The sequence below is a fragment of the Dendropsophus ebraccatus genome, chromosome 4, assembly GCF_027789765.1.
Source record: "Dendropsophus ebraccatus isolate aDenEbr1 chromosome 4, aDenEbr1.pat, whole genome shotgun sequence".
Classification (NCBI taxonomy): Eukaryota; Metazoa; Chordata; class Amphibia; order Anura; family Hylidae; genus Dendropsophus; species Dendropsophus ebraccatus.
The window spans coordinates 75,896,464-75,910,448 of record NC_091457.1 but is presented as its reverse complement, the minus strand read 5'-3'; the positions used below and the strand labels follow the sequence as shown (position 1 = coordinate 75,910,448).

The window sequence follows — 13,985 nt, the reverse complement described above, 5'->3', positions numbered from 1 at the left end:
GATTATAGTGATTTTTTTATTTTATTTTTTTTAATGCAATTCATATAAATAGTTCTTGTGTTTACACCACTAGCGGCAGTCCTGGCATGTAGTGGCAGTCCCATAATGTAGCGGCAGTCCCAGAATGTAGCGGCAGTCCTGCCATGTAGGGGCAGTCCCATAATGTAGGGGCAGTCCCATAATGTAGGGGCAGTTCCATAATGTAGGGGCAGTCCCATAATGTAGCGGCAGTCCCGGCATGTAGGGGCAGTCCTGGCATGTAGCGGCAGTCCTGACATGTAGCGGCAGTCCTGACATGTAGCGGCAGTCCTGACATGTAGCGGCAGTCCTGACATGTAGCGGCAGTCCCGACATGTAGCGGCAGACCCATAATGTAGCTGCAGTCCTGACATGTAGCGGCAGTCCTGGCATATAGCGGCAGTCCCGGCATGTAACCTTCTGAACTGAGTAAGGGCCCTAATACATGGAGCGAAAATTGTCCGAATCAGGACGCTATCGCTCTGTGAGGACACTGGGGAACATAATCAGGTAGTATATATCACAGACAAGGCCTGAGGACACCGGGGGACCTTAATCAGGTAGTATATATCTTTATTGTTTACTATATACAGCAAGGATTGCACACACATCACTAATGATATACTGTATATATACACATAGGGGGGGAAATTTATCAAACATGGTGTAAAATGAAACTGGCTCAGTTGCCCCTAGCAACCAATCAGATTCCACCTTTCATTACTCACATTCTAAGTAGGTGGAATCTGATTGGTTGCTAGGGGCAACTGAGCCAATTCTTCTTTACACCAGTTTGATAAATCTCCTCCATAGCTTTTGCTGCATCATAAAAGAGCCATGTAGTAGGCTCTCTAAGCGAGCTCCATTCTACCAGATTGGCGCTCGCTTCTGCGGAATATCAGGCCGTGTAATACGGCCTTAAAAGTGGCCGTACACTTCCAATAACTGCTGGCTGAACAATCCTTCAGCTGACAATTATCTGTCCCATCCGGTCCCGTCCTCCCCATACACAGAAATTTGGCACATCTGAGTGTTCCTGTGTTCTCTATGAGAGGGGAAAGCCATAGCCATACAGATCTGATGCTGGCTTATCTCTCTGAGAACAAAGAGGTTGGGCGTTGATTTTCCATCAAGCTCGACCCCCTATGTCCACTGATATCATCTGTCAGAGGACTGTCCAGAGAGCCCCATACACCTTACGCTGATGGCCGAACCCACCAGGAGCAACAGGTACCACCAACAAAAGAGTAACATGTATGGGGACCTTAAATTGTTGCTAAAATATTTCAGCATTTGGGGCCCCACCTTTAACTTTGCCCAGGGCCACATCTAGTCTAAAACCGGCCCTGATTGCCGGCAATACGAATTAACGGCTTATGGAGCTTCCTGTACTAATTAATATTTAATTAATAAAACACATTTTCGATGAAATAAATTCAGTTTTGTTGTTCAATAATTTAATTCTAACGAATCCATCATTGTGCAATTAAATATACTGTCAAAAAATAAATATATATATATAAATATACATTTATATATATATTTATTTTAACAGTATATTTAATTGCAAAATGATGGATTAGTTTAAATTTAATTATTGAACAACTAAAGGCACTTTATTACAACGAAAATGTGTTTTATTATTTTAATAGATTAACCATGAGAGACATCGGCATTAGTGCAGAGGATCGCAAACCCCGGTAATAGCAATTCATGTAAACTGTTTCCCTGCTTTCCCAGATGCATCCAGAGGTGTTTGCATCACTTTCTTAAGATTTTATTTGTTATTTTTAGTTGAACCAGATTTCCAAGTAAATGACCGTATGTTTTGAGCCGCATGTCTATTTTTTCCCACGGCCGTAGTTTCATCCGCACATTTACAGCCGCATAAAAAATACAGCCTCACAGTTACATAGTGTGAACCTAGCCTGAATTTTAAAATTTAAATAAAGATTTCAGTCAGACTAGAATATGTGATCTATAGTTAAGTTCTCAAAGATACTTCATCTATCAACTAAAGGCATAAGATGAAAGTCCTTGTCTTGTAAATACAGGACTTGTATATTTTGCCATTTGGTTAAACTCTCCATTATAAAAGGATTCCGCTACTTTGGCCCCCTCAGAGTCAAACCGGAGAGCGTTGTTCATAGAGAATGGCTACCGTTTCACCAGACTTGAGATGCTGATGTATCCTTGGACAGATATTCATTAGAATGGCAGCCAGGTAATTCTACTGCCCAGTCAATTTTTCCATAGCAAAAATAGCCATTTACTGCTGGTGACATGAACTGGATCTGCAACATCTGCATTTCTTATAATATGGCCCAGTTTATCATGAGTTTTATTTTATTCAGTAAACTGGGTTATAACCTGCTGGTGTTGATCCAACCTATTTTTCCATAACAAGCCAAGGAACACCGAGCAATAACTGCATTAGGAACACCTACTCAGTAGCGGGTTACCTCCACCTTTTTGGGCATTTATGGCTTGCGGAGAACAGGTTCCACAAGGTGACAACCTCCTCCATACTCAACCCATATCCTCTGCAGAAGACATGGGTCAGAGAAGTGTTTTACAAATACTGGCACCACACCTTTGGTCCCTAATACCCATGACTGGCGTCACCTCCTGTGCTGCTTATAGGCACCAAGCTGGTTTAATTTATTACTTACTGGTGATTAGAACTTCCCCTGGTTTCGGAAGCTTATGAAGAGCTAGGCAAAGTTTCTGTTCACATAGGGTAAAACAGTGACCTAGATTTGCTGGAGGGTTGGATCCAGCCTTTGTCAGTGATAACCTCATGAAGCAACTGCTTGAAAGCTAATTTCTCTTCTAAAGCGTTGGTTTTCTTTATCTATTTTGCTGGAACTAGACATCTAAGGAAATAATTGATATTTCTCTGCATTGTCTATTCATGTTACCAGGAAAAACCACTGACCATGTTAAATGATGTGTGACATTTGGAAAGGGTGCTGTGAATGTCTTAACACCACTTATTCTATCTTGAGCAGCTATGTAATAGGAGTCTCTGTAGACCCAGCAACATTATTAGTTATGGATGCTGCAGACATATTCCTGTTCTAGGCTGAAGAATGTATTCATAATATCCTTATAAATGGAGTGGACAGACCAGCCAGTGGAGAAACACATTCTGCCTTCTGCAGTGAGACATGACGTTCACCTGCTCCCTTTTTTTTTTTGGATTTTGGCTGCAGTCATGGAAGACGTGTAACTCGATAAAGCCCTGGGGATACGATCCAAGTGCTTAAGTGAAGACCCCATTCTGTGTCCACTAAAATAAGAGAATCTGTGTGTGATGAGACTGTTGGTCAATGACACTGATTCACCTTACAGCCGACACTTGTGAAAAGGATCATGTGTCAATAACATGCTCATGAAACCAGAGATTGTAAAGTATATTTGCCCAATGTATGTATAACATTGTAAAGGTTAGCCAAGTTTAAGAGGTTTTAGCCTGGTATTTGGCTTATTCTTTCTCCAGCTTGTGTATGGGGGGGGATCTCTATGGCATCCTAATATGTATTAGTATTCTTGAATATGTCTTATTATTAGAAATAAGCACTACTCGAGCATGCTAGAGGCCGATCGTTTGGCATTTGACTACCAGTGGCTGAAGAAGTTAGATGTAGGGATGAGCGAACCTGTTCGTAAATGTTCATATGTTTGTACGAACATGACGCTAATTGTTCATGTTCGCCGTTCACAAAAAGTTTGTTCAATGATCGGAATGGGTACAACGATCATTTTAGAACATATTCGAACTTGGGAACTACGTAATGTATGCTTTCCGCCTGATAATCTGTATGCATGTGCGTAGAACGATTTTTTTTTTTTAATTAGTTAGTGAATTCGAAGAAAATGAGTGATACAATGCCCTTTAAACCTTGAAATCTGTGATGTTACCTCTTACTTTTAAGGATCCAATACATCTCTGTATTATACAGATGGCCAGTTTATTTCAGTGGGAGCCGTGGAAAAGGTAATTATCCCTGCGGTTGCCCTATAGAGAAATATAGCAATTTCGCTAGATTGCAGCCACAGCTCATTTGGGATGCATACACCAAGATGCCTTGCGATGAACTTATTTTTGAGAAATCCTTCTCAAAGTACGCAATAATGCAAATTGATCAGAACTTTTTATACAGGTTATATTGCCTTTGATGTGCGATGTTCACAGATGCCCTGCATTTTAATATGTTCTTGGAAATAAAACTTATCAATGAAACCCTATGATCCTGCGTTTACAGCTGACGCCTAGGTTAGTGTCCTTTCCCTTTCACTAGCTGGAGGACTTTTACTCTCAAACAGTAAATGCCTTTCTGCACCCATATTTATTGTGGCACCATCCAGCTGTCATCACCAGCAGGTTACAGGTTAACCAATATACTAACTAGGGTTTTCTGGCTTTCTTAAAATATGGCTTTATGTGGCCCAGACACCCAGCCCTAAATACCTGCCGACACCAAGACTCTGCCCCTCCTGGCCTCTGTAAATACATAAGCAATAGCAATGCAGGGGCTTAAGCTGTAAAGCCACTTGTAACATGCCTGTGTTTTTACTGGTGGTATACATTACTGTTACATAATATTTGTAGACTGCAGTTTATAAAAGGTTTACTATTTTAAAACACATCCTCATCATTTTTTGCACCCAAAATCCCCCCCATAAGTTTGGTAATGTCGTACCAATCATTGGTGTGTCTCTTATGACAACACTAATTTTTTAATCCTATATAAATCTGCTTATCAGTCAAAATCCTCAGGATCTCCTCTTGTTATCCGCTCCCAAACTTTTAATCCTCATTTGTCGGACATCAACATTTCTGCAACACCTGATATTTCTTATAGCTTTTAGGTGGTTACAAATGTATTCAGCCTGGAGTTCAAGGTGCCATTAAATGACGGCCATCTACTCAAAAATACTGTGTGGGAACATAGTCTCAAAACATAGCCTCAAATAACAGCTTCTGTTTGCACAACAATGGCTGTTTTTATAAAATACAGCCGTTGTTTTTACATGGTGTGAACCCAGCCTAAGGCTATGTTCCCACACAGTATTTTTGCTCAGTATTTTGCAACCAAACCAGGAGTGGATTAAAAACACGGAAAGGCTATGTTCACACACTGTTGAAATTGAGTGGATGGCCGCCATTTAATGGAAAAAAAACGGCTATTGTTTTAAAATAACAGCAATTATTTGTCATTTAAATGGCAACTCAATTTCAGCAATGTGTGAACATAGCCTTTCTGTGTTTTCAATCCACTTCTAGTTTTGGCTGCAAAATACTGAGCAAAAATACTGTGTGAGAACATAAGCTGTATTTCCATAGAGCACCTTGGCTCTAGTATACCAGCTTTGATACATAGATTAGGTAGATATTTTTCTGAATACCCTTCACTTGAAAATTTCATAATAAAGATACGTTACAACAGTTGTTCTTCTTGGGATCTCAGTCTCGAATGTGTCTGTATCATATATGTTTGACACGGCCCTTGGGATTTAACCACAGAAAGCAATTTCTCACATATTGGTTGTTATTAATTTTGCTTTCTGTGAAATGCTTTCGTGTATCTGCATTAGAGAACCATTTTACTTTGCAATAAATATTTTTTCCATTCCTTATGCACACCATGTCTGGAATATTTTTCCTGTCTGTAGCATCGTTATTTAGTTATTGGCACGAGTTTTTTTTTTTTTTCTTTCCATGCTTCCCATATTTTACATATACAATATTTTGTTTTAATCATTGCACGTTATTTATTTACTTTATTTATTTATTTATTTATTTTTTTTACATTTTCTGTTTCAAAAGGGCTTGGCCACACAAGCGTTTTTCTTTTTTTCTAATGGATCCGGCCATATTAATTTAACAGATGAGCATAAACTGATGAGCAGACTGATGCAAACTGATTGCAAAATCTTCATGATCCGTTTTTTTAAACTGAAAGAAAAATACTGCAAACTCTATTGTTTTCTCTGTTCAAAAAAACGGATCTTGAACGGATTGCATGCAAACGGAGCACAATTAGGGCAAACAGAGCACACTAATATATCATGGGAATCTATAAGGAATTTTAACGGATCCGCCAGTTTCCGTTTTCCTTACTCCAAAAGGTAGACGGAAATGGTAAACGGAATGGTGCCGGATGGTCAAACCCTGATGTGAATGTAGCCTTACCTGTTTTAGCTAGGTTTAATTTTTGCAAAAATGCAGTGCTGGCAAAACCACACCATAATCGATATGTTCTGTTGCAGATTTACTACTGACAAATTGTTCCAGAAATGTTGTGCCAAATATCCGGTCACAAATATGCAACCACTTAATAGATAATAAAGTCAATGTATTTCAGTTCTGTATTTGCAGATTTTAACTTCTTCACCGAAGGCAATGGGAAAAATCTGCAGTAGATTTGACACCATGTTTTGGGAATCTCATTTATTCTGCTGTAGACATTGCAGATTTTCTGCATGGACATTAAGTAGTGCAAATCTGCAGCAGATCTACCCCACTTAGCTATACCATTGGCATCCAGTTACCTTTTATGATATCGGATTAGTTTCTATATAATAGGGAAAACTAACTTTAAGGAAATAAACAGACTCCAGATGTGATATGGCTGTTAAAGGCATTTAATTTTCATAGAACTTCGAACTGAATAGTAAATTTACCTGGTCTAGCAGTGGGAAGGGTGTATCTTACACTGCAGTGCCATGTGCCAACATTTTGATGTACTGCTTTTCCCTAAAGCAAGTTAATAGTTGGTGCAAACTTGAACTAGACAGAGTACAGATGCGCCAAATAACAGCATGAACCACTGTGATAAATCTGGCACAGTTCTAGATGGTCCATGTGAAGGTAGCCATAAACAGAGAGAACAAGAGTCTGACGGCTATTTCTCTTGATCCCCCCCAATCACGCATAAAACTTTGGCTTGACTGAACGTCTGTTGGAAACCTACTTCTCTTAGAACAGTGGGATTAAGCAGTTCAAATCTAACTTGCCCAGACCTTCTTTCCCCCCTACATAATCTGTCAGGGCCCCCACACACATTAGACCGTTGTCCGGTCTCACCAAAATAAGTGCATTTGGAGCCTTAAATTTGTCTTATTTAAGAACCAGACAGTATTTGTAAATTTCCCCCAATGTCTGTTTCCATCATGCCAAAGAAACCATGTTTAATAGTCTTGTGACTGACAAAATTATACACATTGTGTGACTGTAGATTGGGTGCGATTATTCATGGTTACTAATTTTTACACTATTTTGTTGTTCTTCCTCTTTAAATCTGGTAATTCAAAAGGACCTTTTGAAAGCATTTACTGGGAAAAATTAGACATCAAAATTGATACTTTCTGCTAGGATTTACAATTTTTTGCTTTTCACATTCTATAGATTTATTGTTGTGGATAATGTGCGCATTCATTATTATTACCCAATGTTGGATGAACCAGACCCAAAGTAGATTTTGAAATTGGCAAACTATCTTTTTTAGCATCAAGATCTCTTCTTATGTCCTTTCGGAGCTACAGATATTATAGAGGATACTGGCCTGGATACCGGCACCTGATGGCTGGTTTAAATTTAATTTCTTACTCTTCTCTGTTTTGGTAAAAGCTGGGTGATCATTATAAAGTTGGATCTAGCACCTCAATGTTAATCCTTTATGAGCAATATTGCTTAAGTTCTAAGACTTTAATTAGAACATTTATGCTAGTCCTTTCATATTGTTGTACAACTTGGCACATTTTGCCTATAAGGAGTTTGGGAACATCTGTGTTGCAATCCCAATGGAAGTTGGAACAGTAGCCTTGTTTGTTGTGTCCTAGAATTCATAGGAAAGGATATAAGTTGAGTGGTAACTTGCAACAAGTTTTGTCAACAAGCACTCCAGTAGTCATTCTATGCATGGGTCATATCACGATGTCTTTATCTTTGTATATCAACTCATCATAAAGATTAGGTCTAAAACAGAAGTATGATACATAGGAAGAGCTACAGTTCCTGAGCAATTTACCGCAATGATATTGTTAGTGACATGGACTTGGATGTACAGCAGAAGTTTTTATTTTATTTATATATTTTTTGTAATACATGGTTGAACCTGACAAAGGCAGTTTTTTTTTTTTTAACAATACTAATGTAAGGTATGTGCGGCGTACACAGCCTAAAGATGGCACAGTGTTAGTCCACCCTTTAGTTATGATGTAATCAATTGTGTCCACTGTGACCAAATGCATAGCTTTGAGGATCAGAAGTTGTCTCTGTATTATACCATACCATATAATACTAATGTTACCGCTTGCTTTTTACCCCTAGGTCATACAGGGCGTCTCTTGAAATCTCTCCTCACAATCAGCATTATCTTCCTGTGTTCACATTTCATATTCCAACTCTGCCTCCATACAGTACCAGGACTGGATGACCTACTAGGACACAACTGTAAGTACACTAAGAATGCTGCATGAGAGTGATAAATTTTGGGTAAAGTAAGTATAAATTGCTATATAAGATGTGGCATTTCAATGTGGTTATTGGTTAGATATTTGGACTGTGCATGGAGAGCTATGAAATGTATTTAATCGAATGCAGCCGATACTGCAGGTAAATTTAAGAAAAGGTTATTGCAATAACACATGCTAACACTTTTCTATAGGAAGAGGAAGATACTTCCACGGCACTAGAGGTGTCAAGATATCAGGCAGAAAAAAGTGGAAAGGGCGCCATAGGGTGATAACGTAAACAACAGATTGTAGGTCGAACAAGCTGATAATAAAACTGCTCACCTGATGGTGTTGTGCTAAGAACACAACACCTGTATGCACTATCAGTGAAGAGAGAGGTAGTAGCCGTAGCAGCCAGGCTCCAAGGGTAGATGCCGAGATCCCAAGCCAGGAGATCAGGGAATGGAGAATGGTAGATGAAGTGTCGGATCCTCGGGGTAGGCGGGGACCACAGGAGCCAGAATGACGGCGCTTCACGGCTTCAGGTTTAATGAAGTAAAACGATGAATTTTAATGGTCTTATAAAGAACGCGTTTCGAGGCATAAATTGCCCCTTTGTCAAGTAGGAGAGAATTGACTCTCCTACTTGACAAAGGGGCAATTTATGCCTCGAAACGCGTTGTTTATGAGACCATTAAAATTCATCGTTTTACTTCATTAAACCTGAAGCCGTGAAGCGCCGTCATTCTGGCTCCTGTGGTCCCCGCCTACCCCGAGGATCCGACACTTCATCTACCAAGATAACAGGCAGGTCTCTCTATGTAGCATTTTGGTGTCTAAGCATTATTCTGTTTTGATTGTTTAGGCAGTGACTGGGAAGTTCTTGCCCGCCATGTTGGTGTCACCAGGTATGTGCAATGTTTGTTTGTCCACACACAATACGAAATACAACTGTTTAGGTATCACCTTCTCTATGTCAACTATACCAAGAGTAGTGATTGGACATGTACAATTCACTTTGATGGTATTTACTTGGCTCCTGTGCATACTTACCTGCCTGGCACTCTTCTACAGTTGACAGTAGTTACTTAGTTTGTAACATGTATAGAGTAGGCAAACACCACTTAATATACTAATAATGAAAAAAGAACTTGGTATGCAAAATATTTGTGCACACTATTTGGAACAGATTTAACACATACATGCATTCAAAAAAATTCTATTTTGTTGATCCCCAGATACAATTTATGGTGTGGGAGATCAATCCTAAACCAGTCAAACAAAGTATTACTTAAGATTTTCATGACATGCTGTTTTCTTCCTTTGCGCTAGATTGGATATCTATGACATCCCTAATACAGTGCGGATGGTTGCTCCAGATTTTGGCATGTTACTGGTGTCGGCTATATGCCTTGGTTTGTGCAATCGCTTGTTGCGCCGGCAAAACTCCCAGATGCCACGTGAGAGGCTGAACAGGTCAACAGACTTCACAGAGCAGGTGGGATCAATGTAACTGGACAGCGTATGAGTCAGAAAACTGGCAATGTTGTCTTGTCACTGTGTGTCTGACGCCCGCGCACTTCCTCTAACCTCACTTCTCCAGGGGTTTTTATACCAACCTTTCCATACTATATAATTTTCTACACCCCCATGTCCTGATTTATTAACCATCCTCTGTTCTCGGCAGCAACAGCTTGTCTGCACCAGGATCGGGTTATGTGTGGGATTATGCAGCAGGCAATGTGTAACAAAATGGTTTACTTTAGCTGACCCTCACTGTTATATTTATTTTCATGTCATATTTCATTTGCGGCTGTTCACTTCTCTCCTTTCGCCCTCCCCCTGTTTCCTTTCCCCTGTATTTTCCACAGCCCCCACCCTCTGGGCATATGCTGAGATGTCCTACCATACTCCCAGTCTTTTTTTTTCTCTTAGCTCAATCTCTTTATTTACATTCATGTTGGCAGCATATTACTGGCAAGATTAGCTGTGCCAGCTATGTGACCTCCCATACTGTCAGCAACCCTTCACCAGGCAGTTCAATTTGAGCAGATGTTCTGATGTTTTAACACCATCTGATCCACAACAGAGGCCATTTATGTGTCCTTAAAATAAAAGCCTGCCAGAGGTATAATAGTATTGCCATTTGGCTCCTATCACTCTGGGTCAGGACTTGGAGTTCTACAGAGACGCCAAAGTGGAATTAGACCCGTAAGCGGCAGATGTGTATTGTGTGACTAAAGGGTGCTGGAAATTCACTTAGTTCCAGAGTAAGCCAAGAACTGTGCAGATTACTAACCTTTCATCAGTTATGCTGAGGTTGAGCTGTTATCATTGCCCTTCATCATTAGATTAAGAGAAGAATAGAAGCCTCTGTGGTTCAGGTTTGTTGTTCTTGACAGTGTAATAATGTTGGCATAGTGTGGGGTCTAGAAGTCTGTAGGTACAAGGGTTTACTGAAATACCAGAAATACATTATTAACGCTATGGCTTATTTTCCTTTAGTTAAAAAAAAGTCTGCCTGGTACAGAAACCCCATTTATAATTGCCATATAGTCAATAGAGAGGAGGTGGTGGTTGCCTTTCTAAACACCCTTATATAATGTCCAGACCAACTTTGTGCTTAACATGCTGGAAGATCTGGTATGTCTGTGCATTATATGGCAGGCTGTTTAATACTTTATTTTCCTTGTGATGGGGAATTGCTGGGAACACTTTGAGTCTCTTCAAAGTTTACTGCTTGTTGTTGGGGATCCCATCATTTTAGGGTCATTTCACACTGCATCATTAGTGTCTTTTTGGATGTGTAAACCAGGGTAGTTGTCATTAGTATGTTTGATATATGAGATACATTGGGTTCCGTAGTTTAAAAAAAAAAAAAAACTATATATAATTTTTGTTTTTCTAATTCTTTAAATATCTTGTATTAAACGTACATGTCTTTACTTAAATACTAATGCATAGGCTCTATATGCTCAATCCCTCTCGTTCTCCAACCAGATGGAAGAGGAACACAAGGCAAAAATGGCTGGAGACGAAGACTCAGACGATGAAGAAGATAATGAGGACATTCAGGTGACCCCACAGGATGGGGTACTGACCTCACGGATCAAGGAAGCTGCCCACAAACTACTGGAAGCTGTAGGAAAATCACTGGCTCTCTTGCTGCTGGCACTGGCAGGTACTGAGGCTACACTGCATACAAGGCCAGCATCAGTATGCAGTGTGGGGGAACCAAAGACGAAAAAAATATATATATTTATTGAGATGTAATTGGGACAGTTATTAGGGAAAGTGACTAAGGGCATAGTACTTGTTTGATGTGCAAGTTGATTTCTAAGCTTGTCCCGACATAAGACTAAAAACACAGCAGGTTTTTTTTTCTTTTGGAATTAGGTACAGTTACCCAGGAGGTTTTGCCTTGCTTTATGTGGCACCACTATGGGAATAGAAAATTTTTGGGTTACTCATATTTTCCTCTGATTGGGCAACAACCTATAGTCAGAAAATCAAAAGTACATGCACCAAAAGTACTTGCTTGTTGGCGTAGGAATTATATTTTAGTATAACGTCTCTAATTTATTTGTATATATGATAAGGTATAAGGGTTTGTGTTTGCTGCATCACATTAGGGTGTTTGTTATTTTTGCCTTGCACCTAGAAGTAAGAAGGACCGCCACCATGGTTGGGGCCACCCTGTTAAGGAGGTGGGTCACCCCAAAAGGTAGGGAGCGTGTTTACCTGCCTAGTGTTGATGTGCATTTTCCTCCTCCTTATCCTACTATACATACCAGGTGTTGCCTTATCTGCAACTAGGTTTCTGGTTCTGTTTTAGTCTATGTATTCTCGTTTTGCAATAATTAATAAAAGTTATAGTGTATGCCTTATGTGGGCTATTGGTTGGTGCATGTATTTTTGTGGATCAAACAGCGAGTTTGTGTTCTGTTTATATAAAGTTATAAAAAGTTAATATGTTATTAATCTGCTGATGCATCATGTTTTTTTCTTATTCTTACAGGCATCACTGTGCCTTCTGGATTTTCGGCTGTCTATTACATAGCCTTTGTTGTCCTTTGCACATGGTGGGCATGTCACTTTCCCATCAGCTATGTGGGCTTAAACACCCTCAGTGTCATGGTTGGCTTTTTTGCGGGTGGTCACATCATCTGTCTGTATGGTTACCAGTCTCCATTCATTCAAAACTTTTTCCCTCCAGTGGAGCTGTGGGCAAGGTATGTCAATAAAAGATGTGAGAATCTAGGACTAAAGACATATAGTAATCACTTTTTTTTTATTCCATACTACTTAAAGATATGTCACAGTTTCACAACTTGTGTATATTGGATCCAGACAAGTTTTATGTCACAGTATGTTTACTCTGTACTTAAACTATGCACAACATACAAACTTTGTTGTTCTTGAATTACATCCCATTGACTGAGATTCTGCACACACTGAAGTGGTTTTATCTATTCTATATAATAAACAGTTGTATTGTCTGCCCCTATAATTCATACAACTTTACTCTAACACCAGCTTGAACATATTTAAATGTTGGTACTTGCATGAGGTATCCACAGTAATAATCCTGAATCCTGTGAGCAGGTCATTGTATGGCATGAATAAAGAGAGCAGATTACTCCATCTGGAACTTTGCATCAAATAAACAGCATTTTATTGTATTTATGGTTCTTTCTTGATCAAAGTAAAGAACATTTTACAAGGCCAGTCTATAAACATTATAAATGAGCTCCTTTGCATCGTATGCTAAGTCTTCTGCAATGTCACCATTGAATGACTTCTATTAAAAGCCCTAACCTTACATATTTATTGCTTAACTGTGAAGAATAACATGGCATGCATAAACTTGACTTAAAGGCATGTTATAATTTTTTTTTACAAGGCTTACAGCAGTTTCCTTTACTAGATGTTCTTCATTGCATGTATCCTATAAGGCATAGAAGTAACCTTTTTTTTTTATTTAACACAGTTATAGTACATTATAACATATCGTTATCAAATAAAGAACATAGTTACACATTTTCATCAGAATGTATTGGTATATGTGTGCGCTCAAATACAAGAGGAAACCAATATTGTGATACGTGCTGGTGGAATCTTCAGCGTGAAATCAAATGTGCTTGGCTGTAAGAATGCAACCAGTCATTGTATAAAACACCAAAAACAAAAAGCAGAATGCAAGACCAATGTAAATATAAATATTTTTTATTTGTATATCAAAAAAAGAATTCATTTAAAAATACATAATGGGGGGGCTAAAGCTAATACAAATCCCCATACAAACGGTGGATCAAAGAGTTTTTTATACATAAGATGCTATATCAAAGGGTAGGAAAAATATGATGAACAACCTACATATACAAACATATATACTGGGCACTGGGTTGGTACTACATACAGCAAGTAAATAACTCCCACAGTGGGTATATGGCAGAGAGACATATAAAGAAATACCATAAACACATAGTAAATATTACCCATAC

The 13,985-nt window shown here is 39.0% G+C and overlaps 1 protein-coding gene across 1 annotated transcript in view; it reads left to right on the top strand.

Moving 5' to 3' along the window:
• The window catches only part of PIEZO1 (piezo type mechanosensitive ion channel component 1 (Er blood group)), a 186,348-nt gene that overhangs the window by 91,701 nt on the left and 80,662 nt on the right, over window positions 1–13,985 (top strand). Inside the window, exons 3-7 of the mRNA XM_069966046.1 lie at window positions 8,357–8,479; window positions 9,347–9,389; window positions 9,814–9,979; window positions 11,482–11,662; window positions 12,500–12,713. Of these exons, the coding sequence (XP_069822147.1) occupies window positions 8,357–8,479; window positions 9,347–9,389; window positions 9,814–9,979; window positions 11,482–11,662; window positions 12,500–12,713 (727 nt within the window). The remainder of the gene's footprint in view (window positions 1–8,356; window positions 8,480–9,346; window positions 9,390–9,813; window positions 9,980–11,481; window positions 11,663–12,499; window positions 12,714–13,985) is intronic.